At 36.9% G+C, this 25133-nt stretch overlaps 1 protein-coding gene across 1 annotated transcript in view; it reads right to left on the bottom strand.

Moving 5' to 3' along the window:
- VPS37A (VPS37A subunit of ESCRT-I) overlaps positions 1–25133 on the bottom strand; it is a 50374-nt gene that overhangs the window by 17104 nt on the left and 8137 nt on the right. The window contains exons 2-4 of the mRNA XM_059384172.1: positions 12444–12518; positions 10247–10361; positions 9509–9609 (exon numbers count right to left, since the gene is read on the bottom strand). Of these exons, the coding sequence (XP_059240155.1) occupies positions 9509–9609; positions 10247–10361; positions 12444–12518 (291 nt within the window). The remainder of the gene's footprint in view (positions 1–9508; positions 9610–10246; positions 10362–12443; positions 12519–25133) is intronic.

Here is a 25133-nt window from a genome sequence, read left to right as displayed (position 1 = left end):
GAAAAAATTATTGAGAAATAATAAGCTTGGGGTGGGAAAGGACTTTCCGTGATCCCAAATTCCAAAGTCGTAAGAGAAAACGGTTAATTGCTTGACATTAAGAAAGAACAAAAACAAAAACCTCACAAGACAAAGCTGATTATAAGACAAGAAGTTGGTGGAAAATACTTGAAACTCATATCACAGACACAGGAGTAATTTCTCTAATACATAAAAAGTTCCTACAAATTGATAGACTAACAACTCAATAGCAAAATGAAAAAGAGGACAGAAGACACGGGTTACAAAAAAGGAAAGAAAAACATTTCTCAATGAGAGGAAAAGATACTCAACTTCATTGTAAGTAAGATAAACACAACTAAAATTATACTAACATAACATGTTCTACTTATAAACTGGCAAAGATCCATCCCAATAATATACTGTATTGGCAAAGAATAAGGGGAAGTAAGCACTGTGTATAGTGGTAGAAATGGGTGCAACTTACTCTGTAGGGCAATTTTACAGTATTTGTCAAAATTACAAATGTACATGTCACTTTGAGAATGTATCCAAGAAATATACTAACATTTGGCTAGAATATATTTTTTTAAAGATTTTATTTATTTATTTTACAGACAGAGATCACAAGTAGGCAGAGAGGCAGGCAAAGAGAGAGGTGGAAGCAGGCTCCTTGCTGAGTAGAGAGCCCGATGTGGGGCTTGATCCCAGGACCCTGGGATCATGACCTGAGCCAAAGGCAGAGGCTTTAACCCATTAAGCCACCCAGGCACCCTAGAATATTATTTTTAAGGTTATTCACTCTTGCACTGAGGGTAAAGAAAGTGGGCCTCTTAGCAAAGAGTGCAAACAACAAAAATATCCATCAACAGAAGTCCTGTTTATAAATTAGACTGCATCTATAAAACAAGTACTTTGTGGTCATAAAGAAGAATGAAGAAGTGCTTTATGTACCAACATGGAAAACTCTCCAAACTATACCATTCAGTGAAGGAAAAAAGGGGGAAGAAGAATAGTATGCTACCATTTGTGTAAAGAAGGAGGGAATAAAATACTCCACATACATATCTCTTTGTTGGTCATAAAACATCTTGGAAATTCTATACATATTCACCCAAATCAAAAAGCTTTGGATACCAGCAAGAAAAAAAACAGGTTGTAAGGGAGAAAAAAGTGGAAGAAAGATTTTTTACTCCCTTTATATTTTTTGAATTTTCATTCAAGTAAATATATGATCTATTGAAAAAGTTAAAATGAGCTTTCTAATTTAGCTGATTTATTTAAAAAATGGCTCATCTTTATGTTAAAACTTTTATCTGAAGGTATGCTAGTGATATAAATATATATATGACATAAATATTTATATATGTGTGTGTCTGTATATATATCTACAGATATATAGATATATATAAAACAAGTTATTTGGAAACAATATGACCAACATGAGGGAGTATTTGCATTATCTTTGAAGTCTTTATTGTGAACCAATTTGCTTTATTTTGACCTCAGCAGCAGATACAACCTATTAAATAATCTAAGAAATGCATCAAACCTGCATTTTAATAGCCTGTACTTTAATCATAGAATTTATCTAAAATGGGAATAAGTAAACGTAGAGGCTTTTATTTTCAAATAAGGTGAATGAACTTATATCCAACCCTACCCTGACAGAAAACAGGGTATACAGTTTTTAGATAAAGAATATTAGTGAGGCTTATATTTCCAGGACAAAGACACAAGCGAAGAGAGATGAGGGCTGGGGCTGATGCACCTAATCTAATAATCTAGCTAAACAGATTTCCAGGCAGTGTGCAAGAAGCCACCTGACTCCTGAGGAGGTGGCTTCTACTCTTGGAAATTAAGTAGAACTAGGATATAAAGCCAAGAAATATTCTGAGAAAAAAGAATGAAAAGACCAACAAGCTGCATCATCATTAAATTTCAGAATGCCAAAAATTTTTTCTAAAATTTACGAAGGATCAGAAATCAAAATGGCAGGGCGCTGGGTGGCTCAGTGTGTTAAAGCCTCTGTGTTTGGCTCAGGTCATGATCCCAGGGTCCTGGGATCGATCAAGCCCCACATCTGCTCCGCAGGGAGCCTGCTTCCTCCTCTCTCTAAGCCTGCTTCTCTGCCTGCTTCTCATCTCCAACTGTCAAATAAATAAATAGACTCTTAAAAAAAAAAATGGCATTGAACAATTTGCAGTAATAGAAGCCATACAGACAATATAGTAACATCTTCAAAATTCTGAATGAAAAAGCACTTTAGCTTAGAATTTGAACTATACAGATTTTTAACTCTGAACGATATATTAAAGACATTTACAGATTTTTTTTAAGTCTCAAAATTTGTCTTCTAAGAATCTGTGGCACACTGTGGCATAATGTATTTTCAAACATTGGACACACCAATATTTCTGGTCTTATGCTCTTTCAGAACCTTACCTCTCCACCAACCAAGAAGAAAAACCCATTTTCCTTCCCTTGAAACCGATCACGACATTGTGACTGCCTCAACAAACTGAATGCAGCAAAAGTAACAGTGAATGACTTCTTCAGCATCCAAGTCATAAAAGGCAATATGACTTCCTCATAGCTCTCAAGATGTTCATTCTAAGGACCACCACTATGTTGTAAGGTAGCCTAGGTCATAGAGAGAGGCCACATCCGGCATCCCTAGGTTAGGCCATCCGATGATAGGGTGAGAGCTCACTGATGTTAAGCATACAAGAGCATACAAGAGCTCTCTGATGAACCCCTTTCAGAGATGAAGATTAGTAAGCAAAGTTCATGTGTTCAACATTTTCAGCCAAAATTTGCAGGGTAATTTGTTATGAAGCTTTAGTTGCCAGAACAGATTTTAGCACCTAGAAGTGGAAAGCTGCTATGATATTAAAGAGAGATGATATTAAAGAGAGAAATCTAAAATTGGGAGTGGCTTTGGAACTTGACAGGTGAAAGCCAAATGTACCCTTAAAGAGATGGTTAACAGTAGCCTAAGGGCCTTGGAGGACTGGTCAAAAAGCACTTACAGGAAAGTGAGGAAAATGTTGGAATGGGAACTTTGTTATGTATTAGTAGAAAGGTACCAAAAAATTGCCTGCAATAATGGGGAAAGTAGACAATGTACAGGCTTAACTCATTTTATTATGCTACACAGATACTGAATCTTTGCTCGCTTCGTATCTGTGTCACATTTTGATATGCTCACAGTACTTCACACTTTTTCATTATTATTTTTGTTATGGTGATCTATGATCAGTGATCTTTGATGTTACTATGTCAACTGTTTTAGAGTGCCATGAACTAAACTCATATAAGAAAGTGAACTTCATCCATAAACGTGTGTTCTGACTGCTCCACTGACCAGCTGTTCCCCATCTGCCTCTCTCGGCCCGGGCCTCTGTTTTCCCTGAGACATAAAATTAGGACAATTAATAACAATGGCCTCTACATATTCAAATGAAAATGAGACTCACGTGTCTCCCACTTTAAATCAAAATGATCAAGTTTAGTGAGGATGGAATGTTTAAAATAAATAAATAAATAAATAAATAAATAAACAAAAAACAACTGAGACAGGCTAAAAGCTACGCCCCTTGGGCCAAACAGCCAACTTGTAAGTGGAAAGGAAGGCTTCTTGAAAGAAATCAGAAGTGCTACTCCAATGAACATGCAAAATGATAAGAAAAGTAAAACAGCCTTATTGGAGATGTGGAGAAAATTTTAGAGGATTAGACAGAAGATTAATCAGCTATGACATCCCCTTAAGCCAAAGCCTAATCCAAAGCAAGGTCCTAACACTCTTCAGTTCTGTGAAGGCTGAGAGAGGGGGAGGAAGCTGCAGATTTTGTTTGAGTCCTTTCTCTTTTTCTCTTGATGAATCTAGAGGATTATCAATTTTATTGATTTTTTCAAAGAAACAGCTCCTGAGTTTCACTGATCTGTTCCATTGGGTTTTTTGTTTGTTTTTGTTTAGTTTATTATTTATTTATGCTCTAATCTTTATTATTTTCTTCCTTCTACTGGTTTTCAGTTTTGTTTGTTCTTTTTCTAGCTCCATTAAATATGATTAAGTTGTTTGAGATTTGTCTTGCTTCTTGAGGTAGGTCTATATTGCTATAAACTTCCCTCTTAGAACCACTTTTGCTGCAACCCAAAGATTTTAGATCATTGTGTTGTCATTTTCATTTGTTTCCATGTAACTTTTTATTTCTTTTTTGATTTCTTGGCTGACCCATTAACTGTTTAGCAGCACGTTACCATGTATTTGCTCTTTCCAGATTTTTTTCTGGTGGTTGATTTCTAGTTTCAGAAAAGATGCTTGGTATGAGTTCAAACTTTTTTAACTTGTTGAGACTTGTTTTGTGGCCTAATATGTGATCTAGTCTAGAGAATGTTCCATGTGCACTTGAAAAGAATATGTATTCTCCTACTTTAGGACAGAATGTTCCTAATATATCTGTTAAATTAATCTGGTCCAGTATGCCATTCGAAGCCACTGTTCCCTTGATTTTCTGTTTGGGTGATAACTATCGATTTAAGTGGGGTGTTAAAGCCCCCTACAATTATTATATTACTATCATTTAGTTCCTTTATATTTGTTATTAACTGTTTTATGTATTTGGGTATTCCCAAGTTGGGTGCATTAATATTTATAATTGTCATATCCTCTTATTGGATTGTCCCCTTTATTATTATATAGTGTTCTTTTTTATCTCTTACCAGCCCTTGTTTTAAAGTTCATTTTGTCTAATAAGAGTATAGCTACTCTGCCTTTCTTTCAACATCCACTGGCAAGGTAAATATTTCCCCATCCTCTCACTTTCAATCTGCTGGAAGATCCTGTCTTTAAGGCTGAAATGAACCTGTTTAGGCAGCAGATAAATGCGTCTTTTTTTTTTTTTTTAAATAAATTCTGTCATCCTATGACTTTTGATTGGAGTGTTTAGTCCATTTACATTCAAAGTAATTTTGATAGTTATGTATTTACTGCCATTTTGTTACTTGTTTTACGGTTATATCTAGTTTTTCTCTAATCCTTTCTTCTCTTGCTCTCTTTCATGGTTTGCTGATTTTCTTTAGTGATACACTTGGATTCCTTTTTCTCTATTCTTTGTTTATCTATTACTGGTTTTTAATTTGTGGTTACCATTAGGTTTGTATAACATTTTCTGCATATAGCAGTCTATATTAAGTTGATGATCACTTAAGTTTGGACCCATTCTTTATTCCTTTCCTTACACATTTTATGTATCTGGCTTCATATTTTACATTCTTTTGTGATACCCTTTTTTACAGATATACTCATTTTTCATACACTCATCTATAGACTCAGAGTCCCATTTAATATTTTTTGTAGGGCTGGTTTAGCAGTCATGAACTCCTTTATTCTTCTTTTTCTGAGCAACTCTTTATCTCTCCTTCTATTCTGGATGATAGCTTTGCTGTATAGAGTATTCTTGACTACAGATTCTTCCCTTTTAGCACTTTAGAAACTTAGCACATCAGAAACTTTGTAGGTCAGAAGAGAATGGCATAATATATTCAAAGTTTCTGATGAAAAATTCACCAATACCCTTATGCGGTTTCTTAGCATGTAACCATCTTGTCTTCTCTTGCTGCTTTTAACACTTTCTTTATCACGACTTTTTGCCATTTTAATTACTGTATGTCTTGGTATGGGACCTCCTTGGGTTGAGTTTCTGGGAGGATCTCTGTGCCACCTGGATCTGGATATCCGTTTCCTTCCCAGGTTAAGTTTTCAGTTATTATTTCTTCAAATAAAATTTCTGCCCCCTGTTCTCTTTTTCTGGGATCCCCATAATGTGAATGTTATTATGCTTGACAGTTACTGAATTCCCTAAGACTATCCCCAATCTGCATACATTTTTCTTCTCTCATTCATACGGCTTGGTTACTTTCCATTATTCTGTCTTCTAAGTCATTAATTTGTCCCTGTATTTCATCTATCCTCTTTATTTATTCCATCAAGTGCATTTTAAATTTCATATATTGTGTTCTTCATCGCTGATTGGTTCTTTTCCATCTCTTTGTTAAGGGTCTCCCTGATGTCCTCTACTCTTTCTCTAAGTCCAGTATCTTTATGATCAAGACTTTAGGTTCTCTATGAGACATATTACTCACATTCGTTTTACTTAGGTCTCCTGCTGTGGTATGGTTCTATTCTTTCTCTTGGGACATATTTCTCTGTCTCCTCATTTTGTCTACCTGTCTGTGTGTCTTTCTGTATTAGGAAAGTCAGCTATGTCTGTTGCTCTTGAAGGTAATACTTTATGATTAAGAGGTTCTGGAGGGCTTTGCAGTACAATGCCCCCTGTTCCCCAAGACCTGGCAGTTCAGGGGGTGTCTCCTATGTGTGTTTTGTGTGTCCTGTTGTGTTCTTGCCCCTTTTCTCTTCAGCCCAGTTTTCTGCAGTGGCTCTTTGCCTGCTGTGGGCAGTGTTTTGTCCCCAGCAGGAGTGGGGTGCACTGGTCGGCCTGCTAAGTAAGACCTGGAGCCGCTACTGTCAGGCCTGGGTGAGCCTAAGCAGATCTGCAGAGTGCTTGGGTGGGACATGTACTTTTCAGAAGATGTGCCTCAGGCTTTTCTAGCACCTGCCACCGTGCTTGCTACAAGGATTGATGCCCTGCAAAATATATGGGTTAGGAGTCAAGGTGTTGGCGAGGGTTGTGCAGGTCTTCTGGGGGAGGGACCCCACAGTACTAGGACTGAAGCAAGTGTGACTAGGAGGGTGGATCTAACGAAGCACGTTGGGCAGTGCTTGATGTAAGCAAGGTAGGTAGGGAGTGTTAGTGCCTCACTACTTCCCAAAGGTGGCATGTCTTTAAGGTAAGGGGCAGGGCTCATATGCCAGCTCCTTTTTTCTAAGGGGTCTCTCTGAGACCCCCATGTCTCTGGAGAAGCTCTGTGATGAATAAATCACTTTCCCTTCCATGTGCCCCAGGCATTTTTCAGATTGCTGATTCTCTGCTGTATCTGTTCAGGCTGTTTGGAGTGCTGCCCCTTTAGGAGCAGGGACTCCACCTCCCGAGGCCCTCCAGGCTTTCCCAGAAATGAACCTGCAAATTTTCAGAATTATAGGCTTTAAGTCCCATTGGTTCTAAGAACTCACAAAAATGACCTCTCTTACTTTCAAAGCCAAATGTTTTGGGGGTTCGTTGTCATCCCCATGCAGGGTTTCTGGTGTGATCATGTTTCTCACCACTCACTGTATTCCTGGCTTCCGCTCATCCAGAGACAGCCACAGTAAATTGCATCTGACCTTCTTTGATGTGGCCCTTAGGTTGTGGAGTTCCTCCTGCCAATCTCCAGGTCATTTTCTGGATCACTCATGCTGATGTGAGTGTTACCTAGCTGTATTCCTGGAATTCCTGGAAGGTAAGCTAGGATCCTCCTACGCCACTATCTTCACCTCTCTCCCCTTCACGTACATTTTTTTTAACATAATGCTATCACACACTTAATAGGTTAGAGTACAGTGCAAACATCACTTTTATATGCACTGGGAAACCCCAAAATTCATTTCATTCACTTTACTGTGATTTTCACTTTATTATGGTGATTGGGAACAGAATCCACAGTGTGCCTGTATTTAGTGAACTGGATGATCAGCCCGTGTTAACGGTGCCACCTTAGTTCTAGTTGGCTGCAATAAAACCTGAGAGAAGAGAAAAAGAAAGAACTGCTAAAAATAAAGAAAGAAGGTTTCCTGGGTTTTAAAAAATAAAAATGTCTCTCATTCCTGCCTTCTCCAAAAGTCTCAAATTAAGAAAAAGCTTTAAAGAGAAAATGAAACCCAGGGTGGGCTGGAAGATTCTTTGTTAACCCATCTGAAAAACTGAGGCAGTGCCTTAGAGAACTATCTGGTAAGGAAAAAAAGGCTTTTGAGGGCTTCTAAGAATCTTAAGGAAGTTGTTTCTCAGCAGCCTGATGGGAAGCCCAATGGCTTATTTCGCAAACTTGTGGTATTAATTTTGTCTAAAGAAATAGATGAAAAAGTGGATTCATAAGAAAACCACAAATACATTTAAATAATTTTATCATCTTGGTCTAAAGGAGAGAGAGACAATATCAAATGAAAAGTGGCCTGTGGACCCTTAACTTCTATAATGCTGAAAGCAGGCTGAAAAAACTGCTCATCTGCAAAGTAAGGACTACATTTTATGGAAAGGAAGCATGATGCAGAAGGCAAACTGAAGAAGCCAGGATTACTCCATGAACAATCATTCCCATTAAGTGAAACTAAGTCCCAATCAAAGAAATGGCAACAAGCTCAACTGGATTCAGAACTTCTATGAACCAGTGGCTCCTCAGTAGCTCCCATTTTCTCTCTTTTTCAGAGGAAGGGCCTATAGCGGTTAGCCTAGGCCTACAGTACTACCTTATGATAGGTGTGTGAGGGACAATTACCCACTACCCTGTCTCTTTAATTCACACCAAAAAAATTACACTTGAGGAAAATACACAAGAAACCTCATCTATACCTGAATCTGACTTGGATACAGACACCCTGGACCCTCAACACGAGCCTGATTCTATAATGTGACAATGTCCGGAAGTTTTAGGGGAAGGGACTGAGTACATTTCTGCATATAAGAGAAAAGTAAATTCTTAGTCCCAGAAGAACTGTGACAGACTGTATTTTCCAAAATATCCACAGAGCTCTTGATCTTTGCCACTCTATCAAGAGATGGAATCTATTTCCTCCCTTTTGAACCTGGGTGGGACTTTGTGACTGACTTTAACTGCCAGACATGAAAATTAAGTGAGCCTTGAGAGGATTCCAACCCCTAGACTTCAAGCCACAATAGCTAATGCAAAAAGTGGAACAAAACCAAGTTATTTCCAGTAATCTCTAACCAAACTGCAGATTCACAAGAAAAATACATGTCATCACGGTGTGATGATGTGGAAAAATAATCTGAGAGGTCTTTTTCAGAGCTGCTGAATGTGGAAAACTAAAAAGATAAAACAACCAATGGAAAAACAAAAGGAATTATTAGCTCCAGAAAAAGCAAAAAATTATATCATAAAGAAAATGTAATCATAACAAAGTACTTGGCTCAGCAATGGGGAATATTTACAGAATCGAAGTAATGAAAATACCAAAATGAATTTAAGATCATGGTATTGGTCACTAAGAAAATGAGGGGAAAGGAACATTATGAAAGATAAAGATAACTAAAATCCTCATCAATCATAACAGGAAGTTGATGTATATACTACCTAAAATTAAAGAATCAAGACATGTATGATTATATTATGTTTAAATTATTCAAAAAGATGGAGGTAAATATTGGGAAAGCTGCTAAAAGAAGAAAACACAGTTGCCTCTGAAAAGTATGAATATATCTGCGTGAAGGTGGAAATCAAGAGAAGTGCCTTTTAATATCATTTGAAAAATTAAACTGTATTATGGTTACTTTGATAAAAGTAAATAAAAATAAATCTATACAAACTTTTTTTTTGATATAAATATACTTACTACGGAAATGCTGTTGAAGAAGGAGCTAAAACTGGAGGATTCTTCCAAAACTCATCCAATAGACTCTGAATAATTTTTCCAAGATCTGAGTGCATTGTAAACTAAAATTAACAGCAATACAGAATGATCAAAATCACTTCCAGAGTCAGTCTTATTAGGATAAATGTCATTCTAAAACTTAATCTTAAATCTACTTCTGCACATCAAGAATTGAAAGAAAAACAAAGGATATTGTGTCAAATGACCAGATTAGCTATCCATAACTTACAATATTTTCCTATAGACTCAATACCATAAATCAGTTGAAAATCTATTTAACCAAAAACAGAGATAAAATATTTCCACACTTTTAAAAAATAATTTGAAGGTTTAAAGGTCAATACTGAGAGTACATTTAAGTTACAGTCCTTCACATTAATCAGTCATTTATGTATCCTAAGAACTTTAAGGCATATTTGAATTTTATCCCCTCTTAACAACTACAGAAAAATCTACTGTGAACCAAAGTTCTAACATTAACAGGTCCTCATCACAGAATAACAAATAACCTTCAAATCAGTATTATCTTAGATACAGTGACCTTTTTTTTAAATTACTTACTCCAAATGAGATTTTAAATGCATTTTAGATTTCTAAAATATGTAGTAGTAAAGTAATACACCTGTTACACTACTCTTAAATAAATTATACTATATACTTGTACTATACTATATACTATAAATTATACTATATACTTACATTGTTTACTAATGGAGAGGTAACATATACCCCTTGTTTATCCATTAAGTGATGTCGTATGGGTGGATAAACACTGATCACTGGTTTTTCCTGAGGAAATTGTGGAGGGAGCAATCTGTTAAATGTAGAACAGATGAAAAAAAGACAAGTGTTATATTACAATAACCATAATTCTAAAACAGAGTTAAAAGCAAATTAAATTTTCATGCTTTCATCTGGATTAATTATTCACAATAGTAAGTGCTCTATTATGGTCGTTGATTGAAAATATACAAGAAGATATACTTTAGCAACAAGATTATAAAGCAATTCAATACAGTAAAATCAATGTAAAATATGAATACCCTGAGTTATAAGACATTCTTCACACCATGTCAATTAATTGCTTCCGAACACAATATACCAAGCCATGCAAAATCTCAGATAAAATCAGATCAAGTATCTGTATCAGGTGAACCATAGTAACCAGTCTGTCTATTGAACCACAGTTTCTGGCCATATAATTTTTTTGCGGTTTTCCTACTTATGAAATACTGCCAAGAATTATTATACCATCTATTGAATTTTTAAAGAGTAAGTAGATAAAAGCAAAAGCACTGCAATTAAAACACTGTAGGTGTCATTATGCCTTGGTTCTGTAAGGCTCTCCTGTAATTGTCCCCATTAACACAACTCTCCCATCTGTTAATCTCATGGTTTCAAGTAAAGAACAGTAAATTCTCAATACCAAAAAAGAAAGAAAAAGAAAATATTAACATTTATGAACTGCCACAAATTTAAAATTCAGTACTGATGTCTTAAATGGATTTTACTGGCTATGGAAGTCTGATTTCTAAATCTCTCTAAACTCAGAAGAATATGCCCCTTTAAGACTGTCTCTTTGTTTTCCGTTAGCTCAGAAAATAATTTATCCAGCAGCATTGTCATGAAGAAAACTGGGTCCTTTTTGACTTTTCCTACTTAGCCCTACTAGGACATTTGATGGAGATAAAACTACTTCATTCAAATAGTTAAAGATGTTAAACTAGTTTCATAAATAAAATATAATGAATGGCCTTTGGAGCCCAAACAATCCGGGTCTGTATCCTGACCATGCTATTCACTACCTATGTGTCTGTAATTTGCCCAATTTGCAGCGCTGCTGTGAGGATTGAAAAAGCTCCTTCATCAAGATAACACAGCATAATGGTTGGCACTATTAAACATTCATACTTATTCACTTATTCAGCTAGGATTTATAAGGCCTTCTCCATGTGGGTACTACGCTAGACAATGGAAATATGAAGACGAATAAGCCATGGTTCTTGTCTTCAGTTAGGTGCTTCCTACCTCATTCAAACACCTACTCTAGCACCCAGCCACCTAATGCAATTTGAGGTAATAACTTAATATTTTCATATTAAAGACTAATAGTTACACTTATAGTTATATGGGTACTTCAGAAATCATTCGATCCAGTCCTGTCTTTTAAATAACCTCACAACTATAATTTTTATCTTAATTTTTTTCTTTAATTAGTAGATCAAATTCAGCCTTGAACTTTCTGGTTGATATAGTTTATCTCTTGCTGAAGACTAGAATATTTTCACTTGTTTCTGATGCAGAGGTGAATATACCTCTAATAGTTTTCCATACATGATCCTTTTGATTGTTTGTCATCATTTTCAGCCTTTCTCTTTTAGGCTACTTCCGGCGAAGACTTTAGTGTAAATCAATAAAAACAATGACAGTACTAAACACTATTATTACATCTTCTTACTGCATTTCTTCTTATATAGGTTCTTTTTTATAACCATACACTTTATAATGATGTCTTTAAAAATTTTTGTTTCACAGGGCAGCTGGGTGGCTCAGTGGCTTAAGCCTCTGGCTTCAGTGGGGGTCAGGGTCCTGGGATTGAGCCCTGCATCAGGCTCTCTGCTCAGTGGGTAGCCTGCTTCCTCCTCTTTCTCTGCCTACTTCTCTGCCTACTTGTGATCTCTGTCTGTCAAATAAATAAAATCTCTAAAAAATTTTTTTTTTAATTTTTTTTTTGTTTCACAAAACTGTGTGACTTTGGTAAGGTATAGATACTAGAAAAGGAATATTTTAAGTAAGTTCACATTAAACAATTTACTTCTAATAACTAAGAAACAAAATAATGAAAGGATTTTTAGAAGTACTAGTACATAAAAAATATAGGATAAATTCTACTCACATATTAATATTAATGGTCAGGTTGTTCACAGTGAACGGCAACCTGTATTCCACATCTTTCTGTATTTCAGCTATACTGTAGGAAAAAATTTGAGAGAAAAATTCACTTGAAGTTATAAAACCATAAATGTTAAAGAATGTTAAATGTTTTTAGAGCCTACTAAAATGATTAATTTTAATCACCTAATCTTGATAGCCAATATAACTCATATGTTGAAGGAAAAATGACACAGAAAGATTTATCAAATAAGGCAATAATATTCTGAGATATCCAAGTGTGTGTGTGTTGGGGGAGGTGGAAGAGGGTGATAGATTCTCAGGTAAAGTGGCAAAGAAAAAACTCTCATATTAATGCTAGATTGATTAACTATCACTTTATCTAATTCAACATTAGTAGAAACAATTGTTATCCCTCTGGCTAATATAAGTCACCAAGACACCTGGGCTCTGATTATAACACTGCCACTTCCCAACTATATAGACAGATAGGGAAGTCTGGGTCTGGGTCTTAATACTTTAAACTGTCTTATGTCTTATGGCTGTCTTATGACAGAGACTGCTGGCTGCTTTCCAGAAACAAATAACCTCCCCTTCTTCCTAAGTGAGAAAAGTGATTTTACTCTGAGTAGCAATGTTCTAGCCTTTTTTTGCAGCTCGCTGTTGCTATAGACTTAAGTTCCAGCCAATAAGATAGATACAGGGAGGCTGTGGGATAGAATTATTTGGAAAGCATCTAGAAGGGGGGAAAAAAACCTAGTATGAGTCCATTTGCCTCTTCTGACTCTACCTGATAGGGGCACTTCTAACAGCCATACTGGACCATGAATGACCCTGAGAATGTTAGCCACACACTAGGGAGAGCTAAGCAGAAGGAAAGAAGTAGCTTGGGTCTTTAATAACTAAAGAATTGTCAAAATGAATTTCTTTTTTGTGTGAGAAAAAAAGTCCTATCTTATTTAACTCAGTGTTTTGGAAGTCTTGGCTAGTAGACACTAAATAGAATTGCCAACTCAGATTTCCTTGTATTTTAACATTCTAGATTTAGAATTTAATTTACTTTATTGCTAATTGCAGGGATACATTATTACAATTATAATCTAGCAACCAAATCTTCTGGGGACTTACTTCAAATTCAAATGTTAAGTAGTATTCCTGAGTTAAGGCTGAGAAGAACCTTAATATTCAAAAAGACATGAAACTTTTTCAAGCATGAATACCACTGGAAGATCTAGTGTTACATGATAATTAACTTTTCATTCTTTTAGTTGCTTCCACTAATGCCTCTATACTGACGTCCATGGAAGGGGGTTAGGATTGAGATGAAGAAACAGCTGAGAACTAACTGAAAAAGATATTGAATATTAGGACTTCCACTGTTTTATAGAGGTTTCTCTTTGGGGTTCAGTTATGGACTAGAATACTGACAACCTCCTCAGTCGTAGAACACCTTATAATCAATTAAGTGCTTAAGTTTTCTATTCCTTTATATTATATTAGGACTCTAAGGTATAAATGCTTCAAGGGAAACTGGCATCCATCAACTCTAAGCTAAACAGAACATCTTCATTGACTTCTTAAGTCAACCTCCCCCAACTTCAAATTCTCCCTCTAAACCCCTTACTTACGGGATCATATGCAAGTTACTTAACCTAAGTCTTATCTCTCAAATGGAAAATAGGGATGTTAAAAATATCTATCTACCTAAAACAGTTGTTAGAGTGAATGAGAGAATGCTCCTAAAGTCCACCCCAAAATACCATAGTAATTGTTCAATGTTAGCTATTATCAAATGTTAGCTATTATCACATGTTAGCTATTATCACATGTTAGCTATTATCAAATATACATTTTGAACATGCATCTAGGTTGGAGCTGTCTAAATGTGTAGTATCCAAGTTTTAATTCCATTTTTTAGTGCATTTTTATAGCAAACAAGTTTAAGTGAATTTGCTTAATTTTTACTTAAATTATTGGTGAGGAGTGTTTTCATTGTCTCTACAATTAGAATGTTGACATTAAGTTTTGACAAGCTTCCTTCACAAATGAGGTATAATAAATAATTGAAAGCAATACTTGTAATATTAGTGAAGTGAACTATCATTAACAAATTCCAGTATAGGGTTAGTGATGACAATTGTGGGAGTTCAGTCCATGCTACTGACAAACATGGCACTTCAGCATCTTGAATATTTTCAGTGGAAGCAGTCTGAGAAAAGAGAAGCAGGAAGGCTACTCTAACCTCCTCCCTGCCTCATACTTCTTCCCTGAAAGAGAACATAAAAATCCTCATGTGAAATATGCCATCCTCATACCAAGAGGAAAGTAGCGTCCTTATCTCAAACACAAAGAGACACCAAAAAGAATACTAACAACCTTGCTTACCTGCCCCCATACACCCTTGATTATTACAATTACCTCATATTCCTTAACCTATCATATTCTTCCATGCCTGCACACTTTTCATCAAACCTAGCATAAAAAACTCAGGTCTATTTCTTTGGATCTTTGCTTCATTATTAAGCCATTCATCTCACGTAAAACTTACATTAAATAAAGCTTGTATGCTTTTCTCCTATTAATCTGTCAGTTTGCTTAATTAAAACAAGAACCATTCCCTGAATACTCACAATGTGATTTCAGATTTTTTACTATTTTAAATAACTTTTTAAAAAACTTATTCTAAGTGCACCTGGGTAGCTCCATCAGTTAAGCATCTGACTCTTAATTTTGGCTCAGGTCAAGCCCCAGATCAGGCTCAGCACTGCGAGAGGAGATTCTCTCTCTCCCTCTCCTTCTGCCTGCCACCCTTCCCCTCCCCCGCACCCCACCACTCACAGGCTCCCTAATAAATTCTGGGGGAAGAAAAACAACAAAAAAACTTATCTAAAAATGATTCACTCCCATGGGGCAGGAGGAGAACAAGCAAAGAAGATATAAAAATCACATAGGAAGCCATATACCCAAGATAACCTCTAACACAACGTTATATAACCTAATCTTTCTATATTCACAGCCTTGTATAAAACAAAATGCAACTGAACTGTCTACACAATCTATAACTTGCTCTTTTCTGAATCAGTAAATTGTTTTTACATTGTCTTTTTTAAATGGCTATAAACAATATTTTACTACATTGTTTAACCTATTCTCTACAATTATTGAGACTGTTTCCAATTTCTACTATTATAAATAATGCTTTAACATTCTTTGAGCCTTATCTTTGAGCTGACAGAAGTGTTTTGGATGTAAATACACACATAAATTTTAAAGTAATACTGTAATCACACTATAAGAGCAAATCTGAATGACCTTCCATTAATACTTTTATGTTCTAGGTTCTCTAAGAGAAGTGAATTACTATGATATTGCTTCATTGACTCTGAATAGGTCTGGGATTAAAAAAAGCTGAAACAACGGATAACTGTTAGTCAAATGTGTGATTAATTGGCATCATTTCTTTGATAGTCCTTGAAACTATAAACAAATAGACCCCGAGATGCCACAGAAGCACTAGTTATGGTTAAGAGATTCCTTTTGTAGTACAATCACTTATCTTCAACTACACACTTTGTGTCAACTTAAATTTCATAAGAAAGACTTGGTTCAACTAAACAGCTACCAAATATCCGCCATCTTGCAAGGAAACATAAACACAGAAATATGTGTGGTCTCTGAAGGGGCACATAGTAAGAAGAAACAACCAAATGACTAAAAAGGGTCTATTCAAGATACTGATAGTGTGCATTTCTCAGTGTTGGGTAAATCAAGGAATGCTTATAGGTGCACCTTACAAATAAAGGACTCAGATGCTTCAGTAAAGATGGTAGATTGAGATTAAGCAATTTCCCTTTCCCTCCTAAATCTCTAGGAAACATCACAAAAGACGAAACAACCAAATATGTAACAGTGCTGGAAAGCAAAGAGTAAAGCAGACAAATTCTGAGGAATTCCTATATGATAAAAAAGATGGGATTAGATTTAAGGAAAAGGGTGATATTAAGGAAAAAAAAGGAAAGAAAGAAAAAAGCAAACACAGGAACTGATGACAAGCTAAAAGTAAGACCAACACAAAGTAGGCACAGTATGAAGGTCTTCCAAGCCTTTAAAGAAAGTCAATGCACACCAAGAGTATGGAAGGCTGGGGGGAAGCATTTCTAGGGGTAATGAATGGGAAGATGTGTGCAACAGGTAGGATACAGCACTCTCCTCTTTTCCCTCCTTGTTCCAACCAGTAGGTGGCACTAATATCTGTAACCAAAGTAGCCTCAAAAGTGGCAGGGCTTTAGGAAGCTACTGAGTTGCACAGAGCCTCTATCCAGAAGACAACTATCAGCTTGTCTCATATTGGAGCAAATCATTCTTTTTCATTCATCACCAGAGGCAAACTATAATAAACAGAGATAAATATCCACCAACATGTCAACAAGGAATCTCAAACACAGAAATAAACACATCAAAGAAGTGTAAACAAAGTAAACCGAAGCAAGGCAGCCACTAAACTCAAGAAGCCCAAAATACAAAAGTGAATTGAGCAAACAGAAGACTCCAAATTTGTGTAATATCCTCAGAGAAACAAAAGAACACTTGCATTCACACACAGACAATGCAACTGATATGAAAATGAAAAAATGACACTGGAAATTTAAAATAAATAGCTCAAATAAATGGTTTGGTGATGTTTGGAAAATGTTTCATACTACATATTCTTTTCTTTAAGAAGACTGATGCATTTTAGCTTATTAAAGGCTTTGGGAAATTCTAAAGCACATGATTTTTTGTTTTTTTTTTTCAATCTGTTTGACATGGACCACGTATTTCAAAGTATTCTTTGAACAGTGTTGTGTGGAACACAGGACAATGAAACAGATATGCAAAGAGCTATAGGAACACAAATGAAAGCACCTAACTGCAACAAGGTGGTGTAGGGGTGGTGGCGTCTTCCAGGAAATAAAATAATATCTGAACTACATTTAAAATTCAAGTAAGAATTAACATGCAGGAAAGAGAATCAGCAAAATGAAGCAGACATTCTAGATAAAAGAAACACCATAGGAAAAATTTCATATATGAAATAACGTTGCATCTCTAAAGTCTCCATATCCTGTGCCATTAAAAACTTCACATCCTCACGGTCCCTTTAAAAAGAAAAACAGAGGGCCAAAATGGAGACACTTGGGCCAAGTCACCACAAAGGAGCTTAATACCTAACTTAACTGCAACCTCCTTAGAACTGTAGTCTTTATTTTTTTTAAGATTTTTATTTATTTGGGGCGCCTGGGTGGCTCAGTGGTTAAGCCGCTGCCTTCGGCTCAGGTCATGATCTCAGGGTCCTGGGATCGAGTCCCGCATCGGGCTCTCTGCTTGGCAGGGAGCCTGCTTCCTCCTCTCTCTCTCTGCCTGCCACTCTACCTACTTGTGATTTCTCTCTGTCAAATAAATAAATAAAATATTAAAAAAAAAAGATTTTTATTTATTTATTTGACAGAGATAACAAGTAGGCAGAGAGGCAGGCAGAGAGAGGGGGGGAAAAAGGCGTCCCGCTGAGCAGAGAGCCCGATGTGAGGCTCGATCCCAGGACTCTGGAATCATGACCTGAGCCAAAGGCAGAGGCTTAACCCACTGAACCACCCAGGCGCCCCCTTAGAACTGTAGTCTTAACCAGTCAGTTAGTTCAGGAATTTTCTAAATAGCGTTAAAAGAGGTGATCTGTCACATGGGCCTTCTCCATCCTCTGCCCCCAGATAACACCCCACCTAATTAGACCCCCTGACCTTTACCCCTAGGGAAAGGTGCCCTTGGCTGGTAGAATCCTTTCTTTTACTTTGCTAGTAACTTCCGTGCTCCACCATTCGTCGTAATAAAAATCCTACATTCTGTACGACTACTGGGAGCTCCCACTACTAGCTAGATGGGATGCTGCCCAATTCATGAATCATTTACCTCTTCAAAATTTACTTGGGCTTTGATTTTTAACAGATTTGGTGGCAGCAAAAGGATCTGAAGTGAACTTCTAAAGACCTTTGGGGATAAAGGGAAACAGAGGCCTGGCACTCTGTGAACCCTTCTGAGTTCACTATCTTGCCATTCATTTCCAAGGACCCTCGGTGAGCAGCTCTGGGTTTTGAGCTCCACTTTCTTTGCATTTGAGTTTGGGTCTAACTGGTTTTCCAGTCCAGGGTTAAGGAATCAGTCTACACGGTCCAGGGTTAAGGAATCAGCAGCCTAGACGAGGCTCTAACAGAGCTGCAGTCCTTAGCCCTTGGTGCAGTCTACAGTTCCACACTGGAATCCCTTCTCCAGTTACAGTCTGCAGTTCCCGTTGACTGGCATTTGATGGTTTAGTTCTTTCCCCAGTTCCAGTCTAGAGCCTCCAAGTACTAAAGTCTGCTGCTGCTCAGCCTACATTGGGAACTGCTGGTGGCCACTGGCTGGAGTTGGACTGGGTCTGACTTAAGAACCAGACTGGGTGTGGGAATAGACTGGGTCGATGTGAGCCGGACTGGGTCCAGTATGAGACTTGTGGTATTGTTTCCTGTTTGTTTGTTTTTATTTTATTTATTTATTGACAGAGATCACAAGTAGGCAGAGAGGCAAGTAGGCATAGAGAGAGAAGGGGAAGCAGGCTCCCTGCTGAGCAGAGAGCTCAATGTGGGGCCGATCCTAGGACCCAGAGATCATGACCTGAGCTGAAGGCACAGGCTTAACCAACTGAGTCACCCAGGTGCCCTGACTTGTGGTATTGTAAAGACTAATTGATAATGGGAGTCTCAGAAGCCAGAAATAAGGCTGCAAACACTGGTAGATATGGGTTAAGCATTTAAATTCAAAGGCTATTAGAGCACTCGCCATCTCTGCAAAACCTCTGGGATAAAATAAGCTAGTCACATTAATGGGTTAGATTGACACTAGGTCACCTACCAGCCTCAAGACAATTTCTGTGCAGTGAGGTACACTGCAAAACACCTCACAATTCCCAACATCATTTCATGTCCCCCTTGGGTATTAGCTTGATTCTGAGAAACCCAGAGGCCTAGCTAAAAGTGGGGGAGGGCGGATGCTCCACATCCAGAGTTGAACAGGCCAACTTCTGGCATACCTGCTTACTTTATGTCTAAAAACTGTAGTCCCAGAAGTCATGAATTTTTAATTAAACCACAAGATCTTACTAAAATCAACCTAGGATTACAATGGCTATTATGATCAATGCTCCAATTAGAGAAATGATCTAAGAAGTACACTTGAAAGCAAGGGTTCTTAAACAGAATGGGATACCTATTTTATTTGGTATGCAGGAGCCACCAAAAGGTTTCAAAATTCCAGAGTTTCATTGATTCACTGCAAAAGGACAATGAAAAAGAAAGGTACCTAGAAGAGAAGACTCAGACTAACATATAAGACTGCATTAATTCCTTCTGCTCTCTTCTTTTATTTGAGTACTCTTTCTAGTAATCCTCTATCTGAATCGTCTTTTGATTCTGAAGAAATTATTAGTTACCACTGAGATAAAGACCACCACAGGCTACAGGCAATCCCCTATAGATATTTTTTCAATCCTCAGTTAAAGGCCAAACTAACAGCTATAGTTAAATGATTTTTTAAACTCACAGAGGATTCTCAAAAGGTCTTGTAAATAAATTACCTCCTGAGCCCAATACAGAGAGAAAAAAAAAATAAGATATTCCCTTCCTTTCTAAACCAGAACTATTGATTATTAATTCTCTGTCTCCCCAGTACAGCTACTCCCTTCTTTTAATTGTCTTGTTTTATGTCCTAAGAATTTGGCTTGGCTTTCAGGTTGTGTTTGGCTAAATCTGTTGAGTGACTCTAGATCTGGTAAAGATCTTATCTTTTGCACCCTCTCCGAGGATGCTGCTAGGGTCTCTGAGATTGTTTAAAACCTCCAGAAATATTTACTGGATATCCTAGCTAAATCCTGACGAGATACTTGAGAGGATTTATTAATTCTGTAATCAGAAATGTGGCTAAATTCGGGGTGCCTGGGTGGCTCAGTTGTTAAGTATCTGCCTTCAGCTCAGGTCATGTTCCCAGGGTCCTGGGGTCAAGCCCCACACTGGGGCCCCTGCTAAGCGGGGAGTCTGCTTCTCCCTCTCCCTCTTTCCTCCTCGCCCCTCACTGCTGCTCACTCTTTTCTCTCTCAAATAAATGAAATCCTAAAAAGAAAAAAAGAAGGAAAGGGAGGAAGGAAGGAAAGAAAGAAGAAAGGAATATGGCCAAACTAGAAGCTGATATTCAGAGCCTGAAATGAATTTTTTTTCTTTTTTTGAGACTTCTCCCCTAAGCTAAATGTACCCAGATGGGCGAAAACACATAGGTGGATAGGTGTGAGTGTCCTTTGACACCATTTAGGTGGTAACTTAATTCTCTGAGGAATTAAAAACAGCTACATCTGTTTTGTAAATATGTTATCACCTTAGATATGTCAGAATGGAGAAAATCAAAAAGACAAGAAATAACGAGTACTGGTGAGGATATGGAGAAAAAGGAACCCTCATGCACTATGAGTGGGAATGTAAACTGGTACAATCACTGTGGAAAACAGTGTGGAAGTTCCTCAAAAAAGTAAAAATAGGAATCCTATTTGATCCAGTAATTCCAAGACTAGGTATTTATCCAAAGAAAACAAAAAACTAATTTGAAAAGATACATGCACCTCATTTACAGTAGCCAAGCTATGGAAGCAACCTAAGTGTCCATCGATAGATGGATGGATAAGATATGGTACCATATGCAATGGAATATTACTCACCCATAAAAAAGATTAGCTCTTGCCATTTGAGACAACATGGATGGACCAAGAAGGTATTATGATAAATGAAGTAAATCAAATTGAAAAAAATAAATGCCATATGATTTCACTCAAATGTAAATCTAAAAAAACAAATGAATAAAGATACAAAAAACAGAACCAGCTGCCAGATGGAAGGAGGGTAGGGGTATGCATAAAATACATGAAGGGGAGTGGGAGATTCAGGCTTCCGGTTACCGAATGACTAAGTCATGGGAATAAAAGGCACAACATAGGAAATACTGTCAATGATACTGTAATAAGTGTTATATGGCAGGAAATGGTTAGCTTCACTTATAATGAGCATAAGGTACATAGAAGCTGAATCATAACGTTGTAGACTTGAAACTAATATAACAGTGTGTGTCACCTACACTAAAAAAATTTTTTTAAGTATGAGTTCAGACTTTCATATTACATTAAAACTTAGCCCTAAAATTAAAAAACAATATGGAAAAACTTAGATGTAGTTTCTTTTATAACTAGTGAGTTTTGTGTTTTCATACCTAATTCGTGGCAGCAATTTAAAGCTATAAGCTATGGGATCTCTCTCAGCATCCGTATGTTTACGTGAGCCTCTTTCTATATATAGTAAATGTATGGTATGTTCTACCACCAGATGGTATTCTTAAAATTAATTTGTAAATTTAGTTGGCTTAAAGATCTATTAAATTGGCTTAAGGAAAATTTACTGCTTATACAAATTAAATTCTCAGAAATATAACAAAAACACCCACATGTTTTTCAAGTACTGGGATAATCTTCTAGTAAATTAAAGCTAGTTTAAATTCATTGGTTTAATTAAAGCAGGTTTGTCTCTAGAGTTATCAATATTGAATATAATGGAGATAAATTTCACTCTACCTGATTTAATTACATCCGTTATAATTTGTCAGCAAAAATACCTTAGAATCATGGCTGATTTTGTCTAATGTTTCATAAAGTTTTGTAAGTAATCTAAACATGATTGTTTGGGAAAATGATTTAGATGTAAGTGGGATACAGAAATTTACAGATAAGCTTTTTAGCAATTATACTTTATGGTATATGGGTGCCTAAAAAAAGTTTCCAAATCTCTTTTGCTTGAAAATTTTGGAGTCTTGCTAAATTAAATTAAATGATGGAAATGTGGGCGCCTGCGTATCTCAGTGCCTTCAGCTCAGGCCATGATCCCACAGCCTCACATCATGCTCTTGGCATGGCGGGGAGCCTGCTTCTTCCTCTGCCCCCCCCCCAACCTTGTGCTCTCTCATACTCTCTCAAATAATTACAGTAATATGAAAAATAAAATATTTAAATGATGGAAATATATTGAATATTCAGATTATTTCCAAGTAAGGTAAAATACTGTTATTGAACATAGGCTTATTTACTTTTGGTTTATTACAAAGAAACTAAAAGATATTTAGGTTTGTTAATTCCACACTGGAAAACTGAAAAAAGCATGTATTTCTAGAAATTATGAAGTGTTTTCATAATTTGCCAATCTAAAAAATGCTGGTAAGCATTTTTCATTCATCATTTCATCATCTCATTTGTTACTTCTTAGTTTTCACTAGAAATGAAGATTTCTAAGGGCTAAGGATTCTAATGAATGTTATTACAACTCCTACAAAGGAAACATCTTTGTATATGAAGAAAGTAAAATGTGTGTTTTTGGTATGAGAAGGAATAAGGAATGGAGATGCATTTTCTCATTGAAGGAAAAAATGGTAACTTTGTCCTAAAGTGAGGCTGTCGTTGTTTAAAGAAAAAGAAGAGGGCAAAATCTGAACATAAAAAACAAAAATGAACTTTTAAAGTTTGTGAAAAAGGTATCTTTGGAAAGGTCAGGACTAAGATTAAAATGAGTAAGTTTTAATACCAAAAACAAGTTGGTACAAAAGTAGAATTTTATTTTCTCTGTTAAAATGTCAAAGGCTCTTTTGGGGACTTTGGATCTGCTTTTGATAATAGGTTGTTAAAGTATCTTTACCTTTTAAATACTAAATTTCATAATGATCTGTGATCTATATTTAAGCAAACTTTAAAAACTTTATTTATTTATTTATTTGGGGGGGGTTATTTTTGACAAAGTTCCCAAAACCAAATTCTAAATGAAGTCTTTTTGACTGGTAAGAAATTTTGGAGTGCTTCCAAAAGTGTCCCTGGAACATTCCAAAAAAACCCTGTTAAACTAATTAGACTTTTCTGATGTATTAAATGACATGGGAAGCATCATCAAGTAAGAAGTAATACTATGTCTTCCTCATATTGTATTTGTAAGATTGTGGCATATGTGCATAAAGTTCATTTCACTTCTACAAAAACTGGCCCCTCGTTGTCAGATTTCTGCCATCCTAATGTCCTTGTAACGGAAGTCTGCTCTTGAGTCAGAGACATTAAGATGGGTCAGCAATGGCTGTAAGACGAATGAACAGCTGGGGCTACGGGAAACCAAAGATGGCTGATTTGTAATTTTCAGCTTCCAGACAAATCCCAGTTTTCGGTTTTTGCATTCCTTCACCTACCATAGTGCACGTAAGATGACTAAAATGATGAACTAACACTGATGGCGAGATTTCTACCTGTCAGGACCATAATCCTGGAAAAATAATTTTGTACCAAGAGGCCTCACATCTCCTCTCTCTGGACCCTTCGAACACCTGCTGCTGGGCTGCATTCAACTGCCTCTTAGTGTGGGTTATCAATACGTTCTTGTTACTGCGTTTTCCGAATGGACTGAGGCCTTCCCCTGTTGCAAAGCTAATGTCCTCCCAGTGGCAAAGAAAAAGACAATGTTTCCCGGTTAGGGTATACCTTCCACAATATCCAGTCAGTGATCAAGGCACCCACTTCTCTGGAAGAAATTTTCAAGCCTTCATGAAAAGTCTGCAAACTTCTTGGAATTATCACAATCTCTATCACCCTCAACCAGACAAGGTCAAGAAAACTAATGAGATTCTTAAAATTTCCCAACTTGAAACTACTGGGCCTCCCTGACCTTTGATACTGTGGACTAAGCAGAGTACCCCATTTGGAAAACAAACTGAACAAACCTAATCCACACAAGATAGTCACTGGCAGACCAATATCTATTGGCTGATCCTGTGTCTCATGCTAATATGAACCAAAAACTACAAGTGTCTAATGTCTCATGCTCAAGCCCATCAACAACAGGGTAGAAACTCCTTTCCAGATCCCAATTCACTGGTTATAGTCAAGGGCCTAGTGACTGAGTATTCTGAAAACGGTATCAGAGGAAGACAGCACTTAAGTCTTGTTGGAAGAATCCTTACAAAGTGCTCCAGACCACTGCTACAAACTCAAAGATGCTGGAGACCTCTGGATCAAATTGCCAAGGAAGTAGCTGACACTGAGGTAGACTACTTCTAAAATTACAACACAACAAATCAAGGCTTCATACTTTAACTAAACATGAAACCATGAAACCCTTCTCCTTTTTGTACCTTTACTCTGGTATTTGCCTGCAAAGATAACACCCTTGTCTGTATCTCCCTGGCCACTGCTAAGGATGTAATCTCTGGAACTTAGAGCCAACTTTTATTGCAGGCTAGGAAAAAAATCTAACCGTGCTCCTAACTTTTCACAAGCAAAATAAGACATTTCAATGGCCGACTCTCCTGAGTTTACACTGTTGAGTTAGAAAGGACCTACCAGGAGGCTTTCATGATTCAGCGTTCACTCCTTTGGGCAGGTCCCTACCACCCTGGCTGGGGATACATATAAATGAGATTATGATCAGGAACTTCTTAATTCCTGAAATTATAGAATCCACTGTTAAAGCAATAGCTTTCCAGTAGAAACCCTTACATTCTCTGGCCAAAGTTCCCCGCCGCACCCCCAAAGTTCTTGACAATAGGATAGCCCATGATTATCTTTTAG

This window comes from Mustela nigripes, chromosome 18 (assembly GCF_022355385.1).
Source record: "Mustela nigripes isolate SB6536 chromosome 18, MUSNIG.SB6536, whole genome shotgun sequence".
NCBI lineage: Eukaryota > Metazoa > Chordata > Mammalia > Carnivora > Mustelidae > Mustela > Mustela nigripes.
Note: the sequence above shows the minus strand (reverse complement) of the source record. Positions and strands in the feature narration are given on the sequence as shown.